Source organism: Venustampulla echinocandica (assembly GCF_003357145.1).
Source record: "Venustampulla echinocandica strain BP 5553 chromosome Unknown scaffold_13, whole genome shotgun sequence".
Classification (NCBI taxonomy): domain Eukaryota; kingdom Fungi; phylum Ascomycota; class Leotiomycetes; order Helotiales; family Pleuroascaceae; genus Venustampulla; species Venustampulla echinocandica.
The window spans coordinates 335,477-357,787 of record NW_022474218.1 but is presented as its reverse complement, the minus strand read 5'-3'; the positions used below and the strand labels follow the sequence as shown (position 1 = coordinate 357,787).

General features: G+C 48.5%; 10 protein-coding genes across 10 annotated transcripts; 6 read left to right on the top strand and 4 right to left on the bottom strand.

Moving 5' to 3' along the window:
- Positions 1–212: 212 nt before the first annotated feature.
- Positions 213–1,519, top strand: BP5553_10099 (uncharacterized protein; the record flags this gene model as incomplete). Its single annotated transcript, XM_032018722.1, has 3 exons — positions 213–544; positions 838–934; positions 1,079–1,519. 3 exons carry the CDS (start codon positions 213–215, stop codon positions 1,517–1,519), a joined length of 870 nt encoding a protein of 289 aa, XP_031865130.1.
- An 856-nt stretch (positions 1,520–2,375) lies between these two features.
- BP5553_10098 (Uncharacterized protein) lies at positions 2,376–3,621 on the top strand (the record flags this gene model as incomplete). The annotated part of the gene is made up of 3 exons (XM_032018721.1): positions 2,376–2,471; positions 2,517–3,404; positions 3,454–3,621. The coding sequence occupies 3 exons, from the start codon at positions 2,376–2,378 to the stop codon at positions 3,619–3,621; spliced, it is 1,152 nt and encodes a 383-aa protein (XP_031865129.1).
- Positions 3,622–4,088: 467 nt separating this feature from the next.
- BP5553_10097 (uncharacterized protein) lies at positions 4,089–6,520 on the top strand (the record flags this gene model as incomplete). Its single annotated transcript, XM_032018720.1, has 5 exons — positions 4,089–4,230; positions 4,285–4,661; positions 4,709–4,905; positions 4,972–5,053; positions 5,375–6,520. The coding sequence occupies 5 exons, from the start codon at positions 4,089–4,091 to the stop codon at positions 6,518–6,520; spliced, it is 1,944 nt and encodes a 647-aa protein (XP_031865128.1).
- A 1,370-nt stretch (positions 6,521–7,890) lies between these two features.
- BP5553_10096 (uncharacterized protein) lies at positions 7,891–10,283 on the bottom strand (the record flags this gene model as incomplete). The annotated part of the gene is made up of 5 exons (XM_032018719.1): positions 7,891–8,167; positions 8,218–8,627; positions 9,231–9,557; positions 9,615–9,703; positions 9,758–10,283. The coding sequence occupies 5 exons, from the start codon at positions 10,281–10,283 to the stop codon at positions 7,891–7,893; spliced, it is 1,629 nt and encodes a 542-aa protein (XP_031865127.1).
- Positions 10,284–10,511: 228 nt separating this feature from the next.
- BP5553_10095 (uncharacterized protein) lies at positions 10,512–11,474 on the top strand (the record flags this gene model as incomplete). Its single annotated transcript, XM_032018718.1, has 3 exons — positions 10,512–10,866; positions 10,910–11,384; positions 11,432–11,474. 3 exons carry the CDS (start codon positions 10,512–10,514, stop codon positions 11,472–11,474), a joined length of 873 nt encoding a protein of 290 aa, XP_031865126.1.
- Positions 11,475–12,147: 673 nt separating this feature from the next.
- On the bottom strand, positions 12,148–13,286 carry BP5553_10094 (uncharacterized protein; the record flags this gene model as incomplete). The annotated part of the gene is made up of 3 exons (XM_032018717.1): positions 12,148–12,543; positions 12,585–13,039; positions 13,100–13,286. 3 exons carry the CDS (start codon positions 13,284–13,286, stop codon positions 12,148–12,150), a joined length of 1,038 nt encoding a protein of 345 aa, XP_031865125.1.
- Positions 13,287–15,268: 1,982 nt separating this feature from the next.
- On the top strand, positions 15,269–16,357 carry BP5553_10093 (uncharacterized protein; the record flags this gene model as incomplete). Its single annotated transcript, XM_032018716.1, has 1 exon — positions 15,269–16,357. One exon carries the CDS (start codon positions 15,269–15,271, stop codon positions 16,355–16,357), a length of 1,089 nt encoding a protein of 362 aa, XP_031865124.1.
- Positions 16,358–17,281: 924 nt separating this feature from the next.
- BP5553_10092 (uncharacterized protein) lies at positions 17,282–17,554 on the bottom strand (the record flags this gene model as incomplete). Its single annotated transcript, XM_032018715.1, has 1 exon — positions 17,282–17,554. One exon carries the CDS (start codon positions 17,552–17,554, stop codon positions 17,282–17,284), a length of 273 nt encoding a protein of 90 aa, XP_031865123.1.
- Positions 17,555–17,825: 271 nt separating this feature from the next.
- On the bottom strand, positions 17,826–18,407 carry BP5553_10091 (uncharacterized protein; the record flags this gene model as incomplete). The annotated part of the gene is made up of 1 exon (XM_032018714.1): positions 17,826–18,407. One exon carries the CDS (start codon positions 18,405–18,407, stop codon positions 17,826–17,828), a length of 582 nt encoding a protein of 193 aa, XP_031865122.1.
- A 1,218-nt stretch (positions 18,408–19,625) lies between these two features.
- Positions 19,626–22,302, top strand: BP5553_10090 (Uncharacterized protein; the record flags this gene model as incomplete). The annotated part of the gene is made up of 8 exons (XM_032018713.1): positions 19,626–19,807; positions 19,856–20,295; positions 20,378–20,682; positions 20,735–20,815; positions 20,868–21,466; positions 21,522–21,704; positions 21,760–22,140; positions 22,218–22,302. 8 exons carry the CDS (start codon positions 19,626–19,628, stop codon positions 22,300–22,302), a joined length of 2,256 nt encoding a protein of 751 aa, XP_031865121.1.
- Positions 22,303–22,311: the final 9 nt, after the last annotated feature.

Sequence of the window (22,311 nt, the reverse complement as noted above, 5' to 3'; positions counted from 1 at the left end):
CCTATTCTGTTCTGTCCAAGTACACTACATACATACCAGCCAGCTATCTGATACTCCGCACAATCCGGTCAGATACGAGTCCCACGGCAGCGCCGCTTCCGAGCCCATCCGCCGTTTCCGAGTCGTTTTACCAAGGTATTTGCGACAACAATACAGCAGCTATACCTGGAGAAGCCTACACACCCTAAATATATCCCTTTGAACAAGCCAAGATGCTTCGTCAACGCCCACCCACATCCTCCAATGCCAAGGGGGCAAAGGGCCCCTTGCCTAGGAACACAGCCAGGAACGAGACCAACAATAGGAACGTTCATAATGATCCACATACTCCACTCCCTAACGACCAGTCCCCATCCTTTTCTCGACGACGCCCTTCCGCAAGGTCGTCGTCGTCGTCCGGTCCTGCCGAAACTCCCAAAAACCTACCTGAGGAAAAGGAAACGGCAGATATGGAGTTTAAGGACATGAGCCGAAAGTCGCAATGGATTGCGCTGGCTATGATGAGCGGTGCCTGCGCGGCGTTTAACGGGGTGTTTGCGAAGCTGTACGTCATTCCTCATTCCCTCCTCGATATGCTTGCTTTGCTTGCAAGCAAAACATGCATGCAAAATGGGTGGTCGATACCACACCATGGATGCACTACTCTATTATTCTACGGAGTACTTGGTACAAGAAAGAAAGAAAAATACTTTATTACAGCGAGAAGCGAACCGGAAGGGATAATAGGCCCTGGATTTGACACGATTGGAGGGTGCAACATACGATCCCATGCACTGGTGCAACGCGAACTGCGCATTTTAATGGCTGGTACCTGTGCTGACAGCGTCATATATACAGAACAACCACCGAACTCACCACAAGCTTCGCAGCCTCGGTTGGGAATTTTTTTGGTTTAGGCGATGGAGAGAAGGTTGTGGAGTTCGTAGTTAGAGCTGTACGTTTCCTCTACTTTTCGTCCGTCGCATCTATTCGTTCATATTTATGTTTTAACTCCCATTCCTCCATGATTGCATCTATGCATTCCATTACCCCCAACCAGTCCATTACCCAAACACCCCCGCTAACTTCCTCCGTCTAGATATTCTTCGCCCTCAACCTTATCTTCAACGGCATAATGTGGGCGCTCTTCACCAAAGCCCTCGCCCGCGGGACATCCACAACTCAAGTCAGCATCATAAACACCAGCTCCAACTTCATGATCACCGCCATTCTTGGCTTCGTAATCTTCTCCGAGTCGTTGCCACCGTTATGGTTCCTTGGCGCCGGGTTATTGGTAGCGGGAAATGTGATCATTGGACGCAGGGAGGAGGTTGATACTCTCAAACCTTCCGGAGCAGATGTATTAGAGGAGGAGGGGCTATTGGGGGATGAGAGTGAGGCTGTGGAGCTTGACGAGGGTGTTGATGCGGAGGGGAATGGGAAGCCGAGGAATGGGGAGGATATTTTGGATTTGGATTTGTTGGGTGAAGAGGAGGAAGTGCGGAAGAACAGTGACGATTTGATTGGTTTGAGGAGATGATGAGAAGCAAGCGCACCTATATAATAACTTGGGCATTGGATGGGCGTTCTATACCCTTTTGTATCGTAAGTAGGATCATGAAGTTTTGGATAATATTTAAATCAATAACCTGTGCAGGATGGACTTTTTCAGCCCTGATATAGATTAATTTCTAAACTAGAAACTGTCTAAGGCTCCGCCGTTGCCAGCTATGACGAGGTTTTCTTCCCTTAACTCGGATATCAAAATCCGAATCGAAGTCAATCCCAATCTATGTATCCATATCTACTTTATACTAAAATAAATAGTGAGAAGTATGCCGAAGTGGTCTTGAACAATGTCCACGAGCGGTGCGTGCCTTGATCCACTAGTTATTTTCCTTAACGACGTCTATCATAGATAGTACCACCACCCCTTGGTTGATCATAGCACCGTATGGGACAATCTCGGTTCCTATTGGCTACTCTGCACAAGTCACCACCTTGTTGATGATATAGACTTTTGCTCGCTGCAAGCCACTTTGTTGGTGGTAAGTATTTGACGAGTATCATTACAATTTGATATCGAGCGCACCCAAATTTGGGTTCGTTTTGCCAAATTCACGCTTCAGAATCAAAAAGGTGCATACACTGTTATGTGGACCTAGCGAAGATGGCCTGCACTTCTTCATTATCAGCACCTCTATGATTTTGCTCGGTACGTGCCGACACCATGTAGCATGTAGCGGTGGTCGTGGTCGAACGGAGTGTCCCCGTAAATTGTTGCCCTGCCAACCCGCTTCTCCTATCAAATACACCTCATCAGCCTCGCCCTTTCACGACATTCAATCCCGCTCATTCCCCATTGCTCTCAACAAGGCCTCGGCTCGCAAAATAAAATGTCAACTGACACTCTCGAAACGCGCTTTGAGCGCCTGATTGTCAACGACAAGAATGATCCTAGTGATGGAAAGAAAATATATCCCAAGTTGAAAGTTTGTATTCAAACTCTCTATCGGAGACCTATACTAATTACACAGGTTGTAGCCCCCTCGAGTACACAATCACCGAAAAGCTCGAACTATCTTCTCAAAATCGCACTAGAAAATAAAAGCGGTTTACGGAAACCTGCGCCCGAATCATCGCGAGGATCGGGATCGGAAGTACCAGTCGAGGTCGAACAGAAGCCAACCCAGATATGTAAGCAACCTGCGCCTCAGAGCCAATTCCATCTCGGCATGTTCGAAATTGGACGACCTTTAGGGAAAGGGAAATTTGGGCGTGTGTACTTGGCGAGGGAACGCAAGAGCCGCTTTGTTTGTGCGCTCAAGGTTCTATACAAGAACGAAATCAGGAACGGGGGTGTCGAGAAGCAAGTTCGACGGGAAATTGAAATTCAAAGTAATCTACGGCATCCAAATATCCTTCAACTCTACGGCTATTTCCATGATGCCAAAAGAATATTCTTGATTCTAGAGTATGCTGGGAAGGGCGAACTATACAAACATCTTCAGCGCGAAAAGCGATTTCCAGAATGGAAGGCTGCGCTATACATCTCCCAGATGGCTCTAGCGTTGAAATTCTGCCACAAGAAGCATGTGATACATCGAGATATCAAGCCGGAGAATATTCTTGTTGGTATTCATGGCGAGCTCAAGATTGCAGATTTTGGATGGAGTGTTCATGCACCGAGCAACCGAAGGAAAACCATGTGTGGAACTTTGGACTACCTGCCACCGGAGATAGTTAGGGAGCAGTGGTATAGTGGGAAAGTTGATCTGTGGAGTCTAGGAGTCTTGATGTACGAATTTCTGGTTGGGCAAGCGCCATTTGAGGACTCCATAGCTCTCACGCATAGAAGGATCGTTCGTTGTGAATACACTGTACCGCAGTTCGTGTCACCGGAAGCCAAAGATCTGATAATGAAAGTGAGTTAAACTTCCATGTGCTTAACGGCTAAATCTGACGTTTTATTAGCTTCTAGTTGTTGACCCAGAAAAGCGGATTTCACTTGAACAGGTTCAAGAACACCCATGGATCATCAAGTACTGCGTAGAGGGAGAGCGGGCTAGTATGAGGAAGTCGAAACCGACCAAGGTCAAACCTTCATCTGATGGCGCGGCGCAACCAGCGGACACAGTTTAGGAGTTGATATCACGATGAATGACATGAGATCTTAGAATTTGAAGGAGTTGGTTTTCTTCTACGGTTACGCTGAAACAATATAATCATAATAAGCATCCATCAAAATACCTGTCTGTTTATGCAAGTTGCAGCACTTCTCTGTCAAGTTGTAATAGTTAACAAAGTAGAGAGGAAAATAGTAGAATAGGAGTCGCGGACAATCGATGGCTTTCCAGGCACCAAATCATACGGCTATAACCGCTACGCTTCGCAGTTGCTGAGGTAGATTAGTGTCTCCGAGGTAAATTTCTCGCGAACCAACACGGCTTGATTGACTATTAGCCTCTTCTATCATAGATGCGCAATTATGACTAGAGAGATGCTAGCTTCACAACCGCTGTGATAGTCCAGATTCCTTTGGCTTAGAGTGCATGTGATTCTGGCGCAACGCCGCTGCGATTCCGCAAATTCCCAGCATCATAAACAAAATGCCTGGGAAGACGAGACGACAGTCGAATGGGATAAACGGGCCCATTAAAACCGATGGCGGCATTAATGACACAGGAAAAAGATCGACGTCTCCTTCGCTGCCCTCCGAGAATATCTTCCTCTTCATCCCAAACCTCATCGGTAAGACGGGTACCTCCTTCCCATCGACTAACTGACTGTGTTAACACGATCCAGGATACTCGCGCATTGTTCTCACCCTAGCTTCCCTCCACTACATGCCTTTTCACCCGCGAAAATGCTCTCTCCTCTACAGTATTTCCTGCCTCCTAGACGCTTTGGACGGTGCGGCAGCGCGGAAGTTCAAACAATCGACCAGATTTGGGGCCGTGTTGGACATGGTCATTGACCGTTGTACAACTTCTTGTCTACTGGTATTCCTGGCAAGCGCATTCCCAAGATGGAGCATCGTCTTTCAAGCACTCATCAGCTTGGACCTTGCCAGCCACTTCATGCACATGTACGCTACTCTAGCAATGGGCGGCAGCTCCCAGAGCCACAAGAAGATAGACAAGGACCGGCCTTGGGTCATGAGGAAGTACTACTCGGATACTGTGAGTAAGTTGTGCGAGTCTACGAGGTAGAGCTGACACCATTGTAGCGGGTGCTTTTCACCACCTGTGCCATGAATAAGGTCTTCTTTATTGCGTTGTACCTCCTTTCCTTCTCCTCGCCCAACTCTATTCCGTCCTTGATCCAACCAGGTAGCGAAATGAACTCGATGCAGGCTGGAACCTCCGTCTTCCAACCACTAATCTGGAGTCCTCCGTGGAGCGCCGGCGCCATGGAGATGGCTAGGTAAGCTTTTCCAGGGCTATTCGTCACGGCAAACCATTCTAGACTATCTATTAACATTTCATACAGAGCCAACAAGATGGATAGTTTAGTTCCGTGCATTCTCCTATGTGCCTCATGCCTTTTCATGGTTTTCAAGCAGTACGTCAACGTAATCCAACTAATCGAGGCCAGCAAATGGCTTGCAGAGGGTGATGTTGAGATGAGGAAGAAGGCTGGCCGGCGACAACGATAGCAGTAAGGATTGACTATGCGTACGGGACAGGGTGTGCACGGATACTTGGCATTCTTAAGGCTGAGACTTTGCCGTAACCTGGGGTAAGTCTTCACAGGGCTGGAAAGCCAAGCTTCGGACGCATATCAGTCGTCTTACCTCAACACGCGCGCCACTTCCTTTTTCCCTTGAAGAACTTGCCAGAATTGTTCCCAACGTATCCGTATACATTTGCACCACCTGATTTGCCTTTGCTAGTCTGCCGCCGTTCTCTTGAATCTTGATCATGAGCAATTCCAATCCACCGTCAACCTCCTCAGGCCCGGCGTCTGTTTCTGGACACAGACCGCAAAGTATCAAGCGAAGCCTTCTGACTGCCTTTGGAGGTCAGGCATCCTGGAAAACAAGTCTATTTTCATGAAATTCGAGTATGCGGAACATGACCTCTTGCAGATTATCCATCATCATACCCAGCAGCCTCGACAACCAATCCCACCATTAATGATCAAGAGTATTATATTCCAGCTAATCAATGGTTGCAAATACTTACACGCAAACTGGGTACTGCATCGCGACCTCAAGCCAGCCAATATAATGGTGACATCATCAGGGGTTGTCAAGATTGGGGACTTCGGCCTTGCCCGGCCCTTCTATAAACCTCTTCAGTCTCTCTTCTCTGGGGACAAAGTAGTTGTTACAATATGGTATCGTGCTCCCGAGTTACTCTTAGGAAGTTGGCACTATGGTCCAGCTGTTGATATGTGGGCAGTGGGCTGCATCTTCGCTGAATTGCTCTCCTTACGACCGATCTTTAGGGGGGAAGAAGCCAAGGCAGATATTAAAAAGGTTCCATTTCAGCGCAGCCAAATGCAGAAGATCATCGATATTCTTGGAGTACCGACCAAAGATCAATGGCCCCTACTTACGTCTCTACCAGAATACAATCAATTTTTGAGCCTTCAGCCGCTCAAGTCATACTCTTCACGCACACAGAATCAAAACGATCAGATTCTGAGCTCCAAAGAGGGCATAAACCTACTGAGTGGATCTAATCTCGACAAGTGGTACTACGGCGTCACCCCGGCCGGTGCTGGGCATACTACTCCATCAGAACCCGAGTCCTTGCAGGTGCTTGGCGCCGAGGGCTACAAGCTGCTAGCAGGATTCCTTGAATACGACCCAGAGAGACGTCTAACTGCGGAGCAAGCGCTTGATCACGCGCTCTTTCACACCGGAAGCAAAGTCAGCACGAATTGTTTCGATGGGCTGAAGATAGAGTATCCGCATCGGAGGGTGAGCCAGGACGATATTGATATCTGGACATCGACAGGCAGTCTTCCTGTCACGAAACGAGACGACCTGCCAGATGATAAAAGACCCGCGAAGAAATTCAAGGAAGGGTGAAACTTATTATTAGGCAGAAAGGGCTCACGAGTCACGACAAAACCATCGCAGCTTCGACGCCTAGCCTTGGAATACCTCGATACATCTAGCCAGAGGACCCAGAAACTGCTAAACGAATTGGAAAGTTCGTGGCATCAAGATTTATATTGCTCGCTGGTGCTACGACGTTAAGCTTTTGGCGAGGGGGGAGGACACCAGGGTGGGCTGCCGTCGGTCGAGATGACAATTGCCAGCGATGGATAAGAAACCACGGGGCGTTTTGATGTGAAACGGCCAGCGTTATCAAAGAGAGGAAGCTAGAGACGCTCCCCTGTTTGATTCAGAAGGTCCACCGTTCAGCTTGAGGCTTAGAGCCTCCTGTTAGGATTATAAGCTTACGAATGAGCTAAAGTGGTAACTATTAAGTGGATCTAGTCAAAGTAAGAGTAACCCAAAATATGGATTAGGACGATTAATCAAATTACAAGGATATATGCCCTATCGCTATACACGTATTTCTAACAAACCTATCATGGCGCCTGTGGTACTGACAAGGGGCACATTCCTTACAACAAGCAAGCCGCGAATGGCTAAGGAAGAAGTACATAAATCTCTATGATGCTTCCTCGACAAGGGAAAACTATATATGTTGGGAAACAGTCTCCTGTAAATTACTGGGCCATATCTAGTCTTATCTAAACATCTGTGTAGGTGCTTCGACAGGGATAATATGGTAGAGCGCGGGGTAGAAATCATCAATATAACCTGCATAAGCTTAAACCATTTCCGTACAACAGGCATACCTTGCGGAGCAGCTATCTATCCACTCCAGCTTGTTCGTATGCAGGCACAGCCACATAGCCCAGTTTATCATCCACTCAGACTCGAGAACCTTAAGCTACCCAATATTCCTTATCACATTACACCGCACTAACTCGTTTCGAGAACGCGGCTGGCTGCCTCTCTCAGAGAGCTGAAAATTAGAGCATACCGAGTAGAGTAGGGGAGCACTACAAATTGGCTGCTAACAATCCTTATATTGCTCATGCTATATATAACACAAGTCGGTCGAATTGTAAGTGTATCTTACTTTTGCGCCCGATTCGCACCTCTCAGCTAGTTGGCCAACGACGAAGCCGAACACATGGATTATATCGGCTGTGCACGCTGCCTGAGAGGGTGGCTGGAACCCTTTGGGTGATAGTCAAAATACTTTGTGAATCTCTCCTCGACTGGACATTGGGCAGCTAGATTTCTGTGTTACAAGAGGTGTTATACTAAAGGCAGCATTGCCTTGGTCAAATCCAAGAACAATTCTTCCCAACACCTCTATTCCAAGAGTGTGATTTCGCAGCTTTAGTCAAAACAACTTACTCAAAACGCTGCAACAACTACACAAGACAATAATGTACCCCTATATTCTTCCCATCACCCTCTTCGCCCTGCAATGCCTCCCTCTTCTTAATGCCCAGAACCTTCGTGCTCCGGCTCTGGCTCCTCACCCAACAGCCGCTCCGCTCTTCCTCCGCCAAATTCTCACTTGCGCCGCTGGGCAGACTGCCTGCAACGATGGTAGCGAAGGTTGCTGCCCCGTCGGGCGACCCTGCACGTTCCGGACGGGCACACCCATCTGCGGCGGAGGTTGCGCCATTGGGGACCCCGTCTGCACTGGCGACTTGAAAGGGCTCTGCTGCCAGCCCGGATACACTTGCAATTACGTCTCAACCCTCTGTATATCGAACAGCTTTGGTGCCCCAGCACCAACATTGGTAACAACATCCAAAGCTGTACCCCCGCCCACGGTCACACCCACTCCGCCCAAGTCAAGTCTGCCAGAGACAGAGCCTACAGACACCATTGAAGTCCCAACCGCCACGAATACAACTCCAGCATCTCCAACAACTTCATCAGAATCTGAAATCAGTTCTTCGGAAACTTCGACTCCAACGTCATCAGAATCTGCAACCGATTCTTCTGAAACTCCGACTTCCACGCCACCAGGATCTACAATCGCTCCTTCTGGGACTTCGACTCCGACTTCGACACAGTCGGTTGTAGCTGCTAGCGGGAAAGATAAATTGGCCGCTAGTCTCGCAATATTGTTGGCAGCGTGTGGTTTTGTTGTCGTCTGGGCATATTAGGATGGAACATATTTGAAGAGTGTGATTACCTATGCAAGAAATATTAACAGGTTCATGTTCTTGCTCAGTCATGTTCTTGCTCTCCCTTCCAGTGACCAATCATGATTTACTTACTATTCGGTTGTGCCATGGGAAAATTGTCAACTCTCCAAATTAGTATAAGTACCTAGAGGCTATATTAGCTATAGTCGTCTGTGAAAGTAATATATTACAAGATCTCAAGGTTACTTAATAATATAGTTTCTATTAGTACCTATCGAATATACTAATTATAGCGAGAGCCGCGTTTTATATATCCCCCTCGAAATAAAACCGATTATAGGCAACACCCAAGCTCAAGAGTTCTATCGCAAGACACCTCTTAACACATAGTTACCTCATTTCAAAATAACTACACAACTTTGCAGAAACTCATCGGTTTTTCTTTGCTCTTCAGCCTCGATGTCAAGAACCAAAACCCTCTTCCTGAATCCAGAGCTTATTCTGCCATATTGGGGATCACGGACTAGCTTCCGCATCAGCGCCTTTATTTTAGGTATATATAATATATCGGTTGAACTCAATTTGAATAGAAAGTCGTTGCCAAGTACCAGTTCGTGGCCCCCGTGTTCCCACGTTGAAGGCACGAAGAATTCACATGGTCGAGCACCTGATTCGGGGTTTTGTTTCCACGGTATCGGTACTTGTTGAGCAAGAGAATACATAGAGATCCATTTATTGTTGATAGAATTGGGCTGCGACATCGAACCACCGAACAGCTTTGTGATTGTAAGATTTCTTGGGTTTAGTCGTGAAAGGAGCTCGGACTTCATCAAGTTCACAGGCGAAAGAGTATTGATGACCATAGAGACTGGGATCTGTTTGCCAGAATACTCTGACACGATTAAAACCTCCAGTATTAGAGATGCGTCTTTCACCTGTAGCAGTTAAACGTCAGTTGATGTGGGCGAAGTAGTATATCAAGGCGTATTTACCTTTGGCTCAAGACTTCTGATCGTCCAAGTGTAGTTGCTTTTGGCGTCGCGAGAGAGATGTAGCGGATCGGGAGGCGCTAGGTCTAGGTCTGCCGAGAGTCAATTTAGAACATGATCTTCATTGTCGAATCTTAGATACTTACGTTTCCAAAATGGATCTGGTAGTGGGCGAAATGGAGACCCAAGTCCGATTTCCCGAAGCCCAAAGACATCAAAATTTGGGTCGCCATCGCCGTCATCGCCCCTCTCACCCTCACCTCCAGTCTGGTCAGGACCGCCAAATCGCTCGATTCCACTGGGTGTTTGATTGGCAGCAAATTGAGCAGCATATCCAGCCCTATATTGGCGTCCACCTTCAGCATAATCTCTACTAGACCGATGACTGCCACGCCAGCCACCTGGGGCCTGTTTCCATTCAGAAGTAGGTTCATATCCAGCCTCGTCAAGGAGATACCCGTTGGGCCTTGTCATTTTGTCGTTATACATCCCATCATACCGTGCGTATGAACCGTATTGGGAGCTAGGTTGTGTTTCTTCGCTAGAGATTGTGTATTGGTTTTGCTGGGCATTAGAACTAGAAATTTGATAAGAGCACTGATCGTCAGCCCTTACAGTCGTAGCCTCCCGCGCGACTGTCGAACTCCCATAGCTCGAACTACCACGATTCATGTCGGGCGTTTGTCTTGATATCTGAATGGATTCAAATCACCAGTTCGACACAGAAGATAGAGACGGATTGAAAACGGTCGTTGGGCACTGATGGTTATATCTGATCTCGCTGGCAAGGCTGTGCAAGCCACTCGGGCGTCGCTTTAGACCGTATGAGTGGTCTGCATCATGCATCGAGAACGCTGCTCACCACATCATTATCTCTACAAGCATCGCCCTAAATTCACAATGGCGGATCTTGAGTCAAATTCGACACCCTTGGAATATCTTGAAGGTTACTCTGACCTTGCGGCTTTCAAAGCAAGTGATACGCAATTCTCCGTATGGCGGCGATTCGACCGGCTAGGAGCACAAAATCTCCTCTACTATGAGGCTGAGGTGCAACATCTAGAGTTTGAATTGGAGAAGCTGGATGAGGATGACAAAAATATTATCAGAACAGGCAGCGAGAGCGAGAAAATAGGCACAGATGCAAGAGCGCGTTGTTGGGAGGTTCTCGTGATACAGGTCGACCGCGGAGATGAGAAGGCTATCGAAAGGCTTGATCTCATTATGAGACTTCGAGTTGCGATGAAGGAATACGGTAATATATTCAACTCTCTTGGGGTGTTAGCTAAGCGATATAGAGAAGGCACTGCTGCGACGAAACAGAATCTCATCATTCGGCAAGCCGGACCACAACAGCTTCCTAGCATTTAGCAAGTGGTTCAGAACACGAGTCCCACTCCGAGACACTGGCTTTCACCTTCTCGACGACGAGGACGACTTGTGCTGCGCAGACGCAGGCGAAGCTCCAGATCGCCTCAGTAGTCTCATTCAGCGACACTTGGGCTATTATGTCCGACAGAACAAGCAGATCCCGCAGTCTTGGGGGGAGGGACAGCTTTATTACTACCCCACTGAGAGGATAGCGTGGATTGTTGCGATTCTGAGTGTACTGATTTCGACTATCCTTCTTATTGTTGCAATTGTGGTGCTGTATTTCGTGAAGCCTATGGGTACAAGATTGGGGATCGTGGCTGCGTTCACTGTGATGTTTACGGCTTTCATTGGGTTGTTGACAAATGCGAGGAGAGCGGAGATATTTGGCTCAACTGCTGCGTGAGTGTGTATCGTTGTTTTGGGGGGAAATTGCTAATACGGAGTAGGTATGCGGCGGTGCTTGTTGTGTTTGTGTCTGTTAGTAACTGATGAATTCAAACCAAGGATAGAGACTACGTAAGCAGTAAGGTTGTCGCTGCCAGCTGAGAGGGAGGCTTGTCGATACTGGTTTAATGCCTAATAGTGTTCACGCTTTGACGGATCGTGGATGTCAAGGATAGCGCATTGACTCCTTACTCCAACTCTGATGACAACCCGCATGTGATCCCGAGAGGCAAACTGGTGGGGCAGGTTTACGTACAGACAAGATGTTTATGATTCTAAATACATCTTCGCGATTTCGAGGTACACCCTGGAGATCGTAGAGAACTTCGAAGGCAGCACAACCTTGGAGATTCGCGAAAGTGCTGAGGATGTACGGAGATACTTTGATGGCCATATGTCCTAACTGCTAGGTTTCGTTTATCGTAGTCGGGCAAAAATATTGCCTATTCTAGACTGGAAAGATGTTATAGCTAGCTGTCCTTGATCCTGACCCTGATAAAGGAATTAGACGGCTGGAGCTCGAGAGGTTTTGGGGAAATGCAAAATGTACGAGATAGGCTTCCAAAATGGCCCATTCAAGTTTTCCGGTGCTTACTGCAAATCTACCCACTCATTAACTGAAGCTGATACACCATGGGAAACGTTCGACTTCTGCTTTGACACTGGAGTCATGAGGTAGTGTGCAGCGCGTGGGCTAGAAATGACCAGACAATAACTGTTAAATCGGTAACGCCTCGTTAAAAGGCCACAGTTCCTCCGCTTTCTCTCTACTCATATCCCCTGACTCCACGGCGGATTTCATCCACTCATCGAGGGCAGCAAGATTTGCTGCCAGTGCAGGCTTCGCAGCGTCGTTTGGCACCCAGCCATCCGAGGTCGTGTTGAGCATGTCCATAAGCCTTGATTTGAGTTCTTGTGCCGTCTCAAAGTCTTGGTAGTGCTTCTGGTGCTCCTTCAGCTCCCCCTCACTCGGCCAGTAGCTACACTCGCCCGGTAGGCCAAGTTCCTGCCATTTCTGCGAAACATTGATGAGCTCCTGTCGCACTGATGTAGCACTGTCACGCCAAGAAGTTGCACGTGGAGGAATGGTCGCGATAGCGTCTGGTCCAGAGCCCTACCCGATCCAAGCTTCTTGCCTAGACCTTGGAGAATCACCTCATATGTTGTGTGGCAAATCTTGGCATCTTTGCGGTCCCGCGATTGTTGGTCAGATTCTGGAAAAGGTGGTTGGTTCTGCGTGACAGCCGCGGCCGAAAATGGCGACCCAGAGTTGAAAGTCGTGAAATCAGGAATTTCATTTGCGTACATAGAGCCTGGCTCGACGCTTGTTGACTGCCAGTCGATAATGCCGGTGACGACAGCGGGATCCAGATCGGATACGTAAATGTTCCTTTTACGAAGGTCGTGGTGCAAAAGAGTTGGTAGGCCAGCTTCTAGGATTGGAGGGAAATGCATCAGTTGCGTGAGGATGGCTTCGGTTTCTGCTAATAATTTTATGTGTTCACTACGCGATCCGTGGTAGGGAAGGCCAAGATAATAGGATCCGTACTTGGGTATCCGTGAGCGTCCGGTATCGATAAGTCCAGCGCAAAACTCTGCAATACTTGGCCCTGTAGGTGTTAGGATATTATGCTGTATCTGGATCAAGATAGCCCAGACGATTTACTTACATGGACCATTGTTTGTATTTTTCTGCCCATACAACTCGGACTCGCCGGCCGCCGAATTCCAATATAGTGGGCCGCAGCTCGGGCCTAAACAGAAGCCTTTTCCAAGATCAAGCTTAGTGTTTGTTGTTGGCAAAGCCGAATTTGCAAAATAGATACTTCCATAGGCTGGGAACGTAAGCTTGGCCATCTCTTGGACTAACATCCCCAACCTCTCAACGCACAGCATACGTTGGTGCGAATTCATCGTCGGCCACCGTTCATGTAGTCGAACTCCCTCCACATGGTCCATAATAATGTACTCGCAGCCGACGGGGTTTGAGGCATCATCGCACCATGTGAGGATTTTTGGTATAGGTATTGATGTCTCACGCACTAATTAAAGAGCGAAAGTTAGTTATCGCTCACGGGGTGGAGGTGGAGGTGGAGTATGTTTACAGTGCAACCTCTGAATTGGTTGTCAGCCTTGGTGGGCCTGCGACTGGAAATGGCACCCTCGCGACAACCTTTTTACCGGTGTCCGTCACCATCACGAAAGCACGGTTACATGCACCCTCTCTCTTCTCGCACCGCGCAATATGCCGTGCTCCCGGGCACGCATCGATAGCTTTCTTGCACAGAGCCCCGAAGTCAAAGTTGACATATCGACAGCTTCGATGGAGGTTATCGTTGTGGAGCCACTGACCGCTGGTGTACTTGTGAGGATCCATTGGCTGCGATAGTAGCAGAAACTGGGGCTCCTGTGGTCTCTGAATACATATTAAGCATTGCTGAAGGCTCGGCAACTCCATCAGCCGGTGCTAGTGATGTGCTGTACATGTACATGTACCTAATGTGTTTTGACTGACCCATTGCCCGAGCAGATTGTCGAAAGAGCGAGAAAAGGGAGCATTCCTCGTTTTGCACGAATCTAGCCGGTGAAGCATGATGAGGGGCATCGCCGAAGCACAAAGCTTCCCGCACATTATCTACGAACATGTTTCACCTGTCAACCGTAGCTCTGACGAGATGGCAGGCGGCAGTGGCAGGCGGCGGTGCGGTGCCATGGTGACGGCGGGCAAATAATGCAGGTAAGTATGAAACAGAGCTTTCCGCAGCGGTGAACCATGTCTAAGCTCTGGGGAGATCCGATCACCGCGAGTACGCGGCCAAGTAATTTTCATTATCATCTTTGTGAGCCAAGCTCGCCCCCTGATCGTCCCAGCCCCGGGAGGTGACCACAACCTGGCCGTGGTCTGAACCTCATGATGCCAGGGCCAGGAGCCAGTCAGGCAATCGCATCACCGTCGGCCCCGCCAAATCGCCATGGAATGGGCCAAGTGAGGGAGGGAGACTGGAGTTCTCGTACGACGTGGGATGTTCAGTAACGATTGCTGCAGGGAAGAACAGTCTCCCGCACGGGACCAGCCTTCAGCTGTGCGACCCGGGGTTCCAAGCGAGTCCACCGCGGAACCCGGGTCGCCAACCAGGGTTGCGTTGCTGGAAGCGTAAGGCTTGGAGTTGAGCTTGGATACTACCGTCTCTGCCCAGACCGTCGGCGGCTCCTAGTTCTGACGAAAGCACTCAGCAGTACTCCGCGGTTACCCCAGGTAATCCGCTCCAGCCTCCCACGACGAAGTACAATCCTGTATTGCCAATGTTGCACCTTCTGGACCGGGATATGTCGGGCGATAGCGGTGGAGATCTCGTCGACCACGACACCGCGCATTACGGCAGGGCTCTATTTTGATGCTGCTTCTTCCACGATTATCTCCATTTACAACACCAACAGCAATAATAGCAGTGCGCCATGGCAAGGAATTAGGCCCTTAGCTACGTTTTCATATCCGTGAGCACTATAGCATCCGATAGACCCAGACATTTGCGTAGTTGGCGATTAAGAAAGCCCGCTATCACGAAGCTGTACGAGTCGATAATCAATCACGTCCACGATCGTGAGCTGCACCTTACTGGAGTGGTGTTAGTATAAACCTAGTAGGTTTGGGTGTTAGCTTAGATAGGTATTGGCAGGAGGGACGTGCGTGCCGCAGTAGAGGGGATCAAGACCTCGAAAGCTTCTCTTCAATCACACATAAACAGGGTCCTGTTCTCACCGAACTCTCCATCTTGCACCAGTTTAGCCCTTTCGTCTGGCACCGTCTCGAGCCTTGTCTAAAGATATCGGTCACAGACATGAGGAATGAAGATGGCGTTACCGTCGGCAGCACGACGAGCTCTTTCGCCATTTCGATGACCGAGTCGGCGTTCATGGCCATCGCATTCTATAATGTGATCGAACTCCACTTCAACCTATTTTTCACGTTTAAGAGGTGGAAGGGCCTTTACTTCTGGGCCGTTCTTACTACGATGTGGGGGGTTGCTATAAATGGATTAGGGGTTGTCCTCGAGACCTTCGTGCTTTCGGACGACAGCCTACCTCATGTCATGCCCATCGTCACGGCGCTCCTCGTGGGATGGGTCATGATGGTCACCGGACAGTCGGTTGTTCTTTATTCTCGAATTCATCTGGTGGCTAGCAATCAGAGACTGGTTCGAGGGGTCCTTTGCATGATCATTTTCACGGTGGTTACCCTTCATATCCCCGTCTCGATCGTGGTCTACGTGATGAAAGCCTCACCCGGGGGGGTGATTGCGAAAATATATGACGTCTACGAACCAGTCCAACTCACCATTTTCACCGCTCAAGAGGTCATAATTTCGGGAATATACATCTACTCTACCATCGAGATACTTCGTCCCATCCTCCAACAATTTGGTGGACAGAGGGCCAAGAATACCTTTCAGCGCCTCATCTACATCAATCTGTTTATTATAATGCTGGACATCACTCTTATCAGCCTCCAGTACGCCGGCTACGACGAACTGCAGCATTTTTACAAAACTCTCGTGTACAGCCTCAAGCTGAAGCTGGAATTTGTGATTTTGAACCAGCTAGTCGAAGTCACAAAACGCAACAGGATAAATGGCCCCGACACTACGATTCCCTCCGGCTCGGCTACGAAATATATGGGCAGGTTTGGGGACAGCACCACCAAACGGACTGCCGAAGGCTCTGATAATGGTTATAGTGTATTCGTGGGGTCGAACAACATCGCGCTGGAGGACGCGGACAGCGCTCGCATTCTGAAAACGACAAGGACGGTCGTTGAACATAAGGAATCACCAACGTCTGACTATGCTACGAAAGAGAGAAAGGTTACGGAAGCCCGATTGTCACAGTCATCCTCGCAAGTACAACTTGCGGAGGGAGGATTCGAGTAGAGTGGGCAACAGTTAGGGGACCGCCGACTCGAGTGATAACGTATAATAGTGTAAATAGTAGTATATATATTTTATACAATTTAGATTAAGTTAGTATTTTCTTTACGGACTCTTTCCTACTTTGTAAACAATCACGTTACCTCAGTCGTAGTTATGTAATATATAATATATATTTGGATAGAAAATAAAAAAGTAGTACTAAATTAACTCTATACATGGGTACTTATGAAATTAATATAAATTAGCACAAGCATAAGTACTCGCCGTCCCCCGCCATCTACGATAATCGAATCCTGTCTACACCGCTCTCAACACGCTGCGGTACCTCTGCCTTATCCTTCCCTCCCCTTGTCCCCTCGCCTCTCTGCCAAGGAAAACAAGGCTTAGTGCCTACTCTTAACACTCATTCTTCGCTCTATCTCCGCATCCTCTCATAGTTACCATTTTGTTGAAGTTTAGCACACCGTTCCTAGACCTGATCAACGCAGAGAACACCAAAGCCAGCGTCTCCTATATTAGATAGAAATTTATCAGGTATTGTATGCGAGACTTTGATTGACTAGGCTGCCCTATCTCTCCTACTAAGGACGATCGCTACGACGTGGCTGCCGTTATGCTTTTCTAGACCTACATGGGCGGCTAACTAGTAGAGTTCGTGTATGAGGCTTTCCACAACGCTGGTGTCTATCTAGACCCCGATCTGAATGAGAATGAGATCCGTCCATTCAAAATCCATCCACGCTTAGACGAATGCCCTCTAGTGGAATGTAGTCGATTCCCGATGTATCCTTGAAGGACTCTTCAGGACACACATTCAACGCCTTCTCCCACCTACAGCTGAGTTGACAGACATTAGTTCCTTGATTATGCCATCGAGTATATTCATAGTCAGCCGTAGCAAAGGCTGAGGTGACAACGCCATAGCTACTTCGCAGCGGTCGCCCTATCCAACACCAAATCGTCCCGCACTCCTACTCTAGCCTTTTGAGCCATCAGAGCGTCCATCAGAACAAGACTGCTCATAGCCTCCACGATAGGAATGGCGCGTCCAACAACGCATAGATCATGTCTCCCATTGGCCCCCAAAACACCTTCAATCTCATCGTAGGTAACTGTGTTTTGAGGCAGACCGATAGTTGCAGGTGGTTTAAAGGCAACAGTAAAGTAGATATGAGCACCGGTATGGGATTGCCCCATACCGATTTGGTAAGCCGGACGGTGTATATGGTGCAATCTTGGGTGACTTTGGTGCAAAACTCTTTTCGCCGGTATTATTAGGCCCGGCGGCTATTACCTAGATATAAATCTGATATCGTGTAAATATCTCACTGAAATTGAAGCATTCAAGTTATATAAATATCTCACTAGAATTGAGGGATTCAAGCTATATGAATATCTCACTAGAATTGAGGTATTCAAGCTCGGTATCGGAGATATATATAGGTAATAGCTGTAGGTGCCTGATTTTCTACTGAAAAGAGTTTTGCACCAGATTCGCCCAAGAATGCGCCATAGGTGTAGCCTTGGGGGCGACAAAGTCTCGATGCGCCGTAGCCAATTCCTCCCATGTGCCGCCCTCCACCACCTCCAGCGAGCTCTCATCGTCCTGCACCCCCACAAACCAAGGAAGCATGGCGCGGCGCAACTTTGTCGTAGGCCCAGTGGCGCCATGAGGGATAGACGGCAGGGTGATTCTCAGCTCGCCTGGCTGGCAAGGGGTTTTCTTCCACCGTACTCCTAGCACCTCCGAATCTTCCTTTGTGAATATATATCTGATCGGTGATGCGGTGTACATATCCAGACGTCTCCTGCCCCCGCCCCTTGACTCTCCCCCACCACTCACCAAGTTTGTGTTGCATCCCAGGTAATATAAAGGTGCAATTCTCCTCATCCTCCTCGTCCAAGCACCACGCGTATTCGCTAGCAAATCTGGTATATTCAAGTCGACATAGCAGAAATACGTGCCATCACCGGGAACACTGTACTTGGCGTAATATAGGTAGCTGACTAGTCGCCAGGCTCGATCTAGCCGCAGAGCAGCGTACAGCATATGTAGATATGAGCACCGTTGGATATCCCTCCTTGGTCTCCACCACAGTATTGGCCGTCTTCGTGGTCAATCTCGGCCGCGGCGCATTTGTATTAAGTCCGGAGCCTCTGGGGCTTTGATGAACGGGTCGCTGTGTATACTACCCGGGATAGCACATCCACCAAAACCGGAGCCAATTTCGTGATGAGGGCTACGATACGTGCAGAGGTGTCCGGGTGTGGACATCGTGTGGGAGTAAACGCGTCTACCTTGTCGCGGGTTATTTCATCTAACAACCCGTAGGAACTCGGGATTCGTTGACCGGTGCGTGTGCATACTTTTCGGGGGGAAGATGGATTCAGAGCCTACGGAGGATGTAAATGCTACGATTTCAATGCCATGTGAGAGGATTTTCTCCGCTACCGCGCCGGCTGCAACTCTTCCAATAGTTGGGTTTATTCAAAAACATACGTGTGTACGCGGAAGTACTGGCCAAACGTTGACATGATGAATGATGGTAAGATTTAGTCGGTAGATTGAATCTAGAAGGTAGCGTATTTCATTTGAATCATGTAAGATCTTACGACGGCAGACATCCACTACTCGAGTACTATCTACTATTTCACCGTCTATCTTTCAACTTCATCCCGCCGAGACCTCTACTCCGTACTCACTCTATACGTCTTGGTTAATAATTAAAGTACCCTATATAACTTATTTAGATTATATAAGAGATAGTATGGGAAGGCGATACTAGTGTTATTCTAGGTAATGCCTGTGGATGCCTTAAAAAAATGGTTTAGCAACAAATGGGCATCGTAATGCGCTATAAGCACGCGTGCACGGCTTGCCGTGGCTTTCGAGCTTTATAAAAATAAAACAGCAACTTTCTCTTTTAATTGTCTCTCGCACAACCTTAATTCCGCCTTCGATGACCGCGCTTTCCATGCTTTCCATGCTCTCGAGCCCTTGGCGATAGCAACTAGCCCCTTGAGAGATCGTTGGCGTCGGCGCGGCTAAGATGCGAGAATAAGCTGAACTAGGCTGCGTTCTGATCTGCTCTATTGCGCCTTTAGAGCCCTATGTCACATGTCATTTCATAATTATATCCTCAGTTAACTGGGAAACACTCGGAGTGATTCAAACTCACCCTCCTTGAGGCCAACCAAGATCGCAAGCAGCATCCGTCGATGATATTTACGTCCATCTTGGTTAGGTGGTAGTAAACAAGTCGCTAGAATGTCACAAATTGACAATGCCGCATCACCACCGGCAACCCGAACATCGAAGCGCGCCACCGCCGCGTGCAAGGCCTGTAACTTACGAAAAGTGAGGTGTACTGTCACGTTGTCAGGCCCGCCCTGTGCAAACTGTTCCGTGGATGGCATTGCATGTGAGATAATGAGCCGCAAACGACGACGGTAGGATTCTTGTTCGTCCATCCGAGATACCAAAAAAACTAAATACAGGAGAAGCAATTTAGACCAATTAGTACCGGATACCCCTACCGCTATTGAAAATCGATCCAGCATTGCTTCACGCAGGGGACAACCTAGACGTCGAGCCCACCCATCCACGAGTATTGATGGTTCTCAACCTAAAGACTCTACTGTGACATGTAACGACCAGGCCGCACCTCCCCCACAAAAAGACAGCGGCGAACATGCCGGCAACAGCAGAGGCAATACACCTCAGGGCCCAACTACGTTGGCAGATAGTAGGTCAGAGGTCAGGTCACAAAGACCGGAGGCTCGTCGCTCTATTGGTGAGCGAGACTTGCCGACAAATGCCGCATTTGGCAGTCGGCGTCCTCCCAACCCCTCCGATGCAGTTGAAGACAGTTCGGCGTATGCGGATGCATTAGAAGGGGGCAATGGCTATGGGGATGGCTGTGTTCCGTTCTACACCGGTATGAGACTCCTCTATCCGCATCACTCCACCTACAATTTACCTTCTAGTTGAACGGTGTCACTTACTTCTACATCAAACAGGGGATCAACGTGGGCCTGCATTTGTGATGGATATCTGCGAGCCTCACCGATCTTCGGAAAAGAACCACTTTTTGGTTCCGATGCCTTCGATCAAGTCGCTGCTCCCCGAAGATATCAATTATCTTTGGACTAAAGGCTCGTTTACTTTGCCTCCACACCATATTCGGGAAGCCCTCATACGGTGTTACTTCCACCACGTCCATCCATTCTCGCCTATCCTTGACGCAAACGACTTTCTGCTTAACTACGAGAAGGGTCGAATGAGCCTTCTGCTCCTCTGGAGCATGTTTCTAGCAGCAGCAAGTGTAGGTATGCACCCCTATACGAATGCGTCAAGCTAATTGTCTGAACTCACAGTTCATCGATGAGAGCATGCTTACTGAGGATTTGTTTCCGTCACGGAAAGCACTGAAATGTGCCATGTACCAACGGGCAAAGGTGACTATAGTGTTGCATTGTGATCAAATGAAGAAGTCTGACAGTCTTTTAGGCTCTGTACGACGCAGATTATGAAAAGGACAAGATTACCCTTATTCAATCAGTGTTCTTAATGGGACATTGGTACACTACTACAGATGACAGAGCCGGCCCATGGCACTGGACTGGCATTGCGATCGGCCTCTCGCACACAGTAGGGCTGCACCATCTCCCCATAACCGCTCACCAAGTCTCTCACGGCCCGCGGCCATTTTGGCGTCGACTCTGGTGGTCCCTTTATTGCCGCGAAGTATGGCTCTCTCTTGGGTTAGGCCGACCAATGCGAATAGCCTTGGACGACTCTGACACCGCCATGCCAGGTACTGGCGACTCAGATGTAATATCGCCTGAATTAATTGGTGAAGTCAGCCGAAAATATCTTCCAGAAGAGCTGAGCTATCTTTTCGAGATCTGGCTTGACTTCGTCAAGTTGACTGCAGCATTAGGCAACGTTTTATCAAAAAACTACAGGGCAAAGGGGGTCAAGCTATCAAGGGCCGACATTGAACGCAGTGAAAGTGAAATTCGTGCCTCTTATCCCACGTTCCCAGGAAGCAATAACCAAGGCCGAGTTGTCGCGTCCCATATTTACCTGTTTAAACTCTACTTTGAGTAAGTGTCTGCGTAATACTAGTGGCGCTTCTACGCAGACTAACGATTACTGCAGAGCGGCTATTATTGTCTTATATCGACCACACATTCTTGATTCCCCTAGAGAGGTATCGGCAGCTGATCAAGGCGCATGGAGAACAATTGCATGCCAGAAAACGAGAACCGCAGCATCAAATGCGAGTGGGGCAGTGAACTCAATGATGGCCGAGGATCTCATCGGTCTCTGTCACACAATTGCGTACGATCTAGGCCCCCCTACTCATATCACTATTTTGTCGACTAAAATTCTCTAGGGTAATTGCTCTCATCCCGCCGATGCAAATTCATCTGTTCGAGTCGACATCGTCAACACCAATGGCACGTGAAATGGGCAAGCACAATCTTGCACTCTGCATGCTTGCCATGGACGAGCTGCGAAGGTCGTACGTGTCTGCGGATGCAGCTTACAAGCTTTTCAAAGCTGCGATCAACAAGGTTGATAATGCACCACCTCATGAAGAGCAAGGACATCCGTCCTCTTTAATTCCTTCTGCTGCAACGAGGCCAGCTGAGGGTGCCATGGATGGTAATCTAGCAGACTGGCCTGACGGATACGATTTGTCGACTGCGGGCATCATCTCGGATCTATGGGGTCCGTTTTCAAATACACTGTTTGATGATAGCTCTGGAACCAAGTAAGTGTTTCTTAGATTACGATGCTGAGTGATGACAGCATCGTGTAGGAATGCGTCATCGGCTAACCATATCTCAGCAACGATGCTTGGCTGGACATTCAAAGCATGGATCGGCTATGGACGCTTGACGACTTGAGCTGTCTTGACAGCAGTAACGCCTAGCAAAGATCT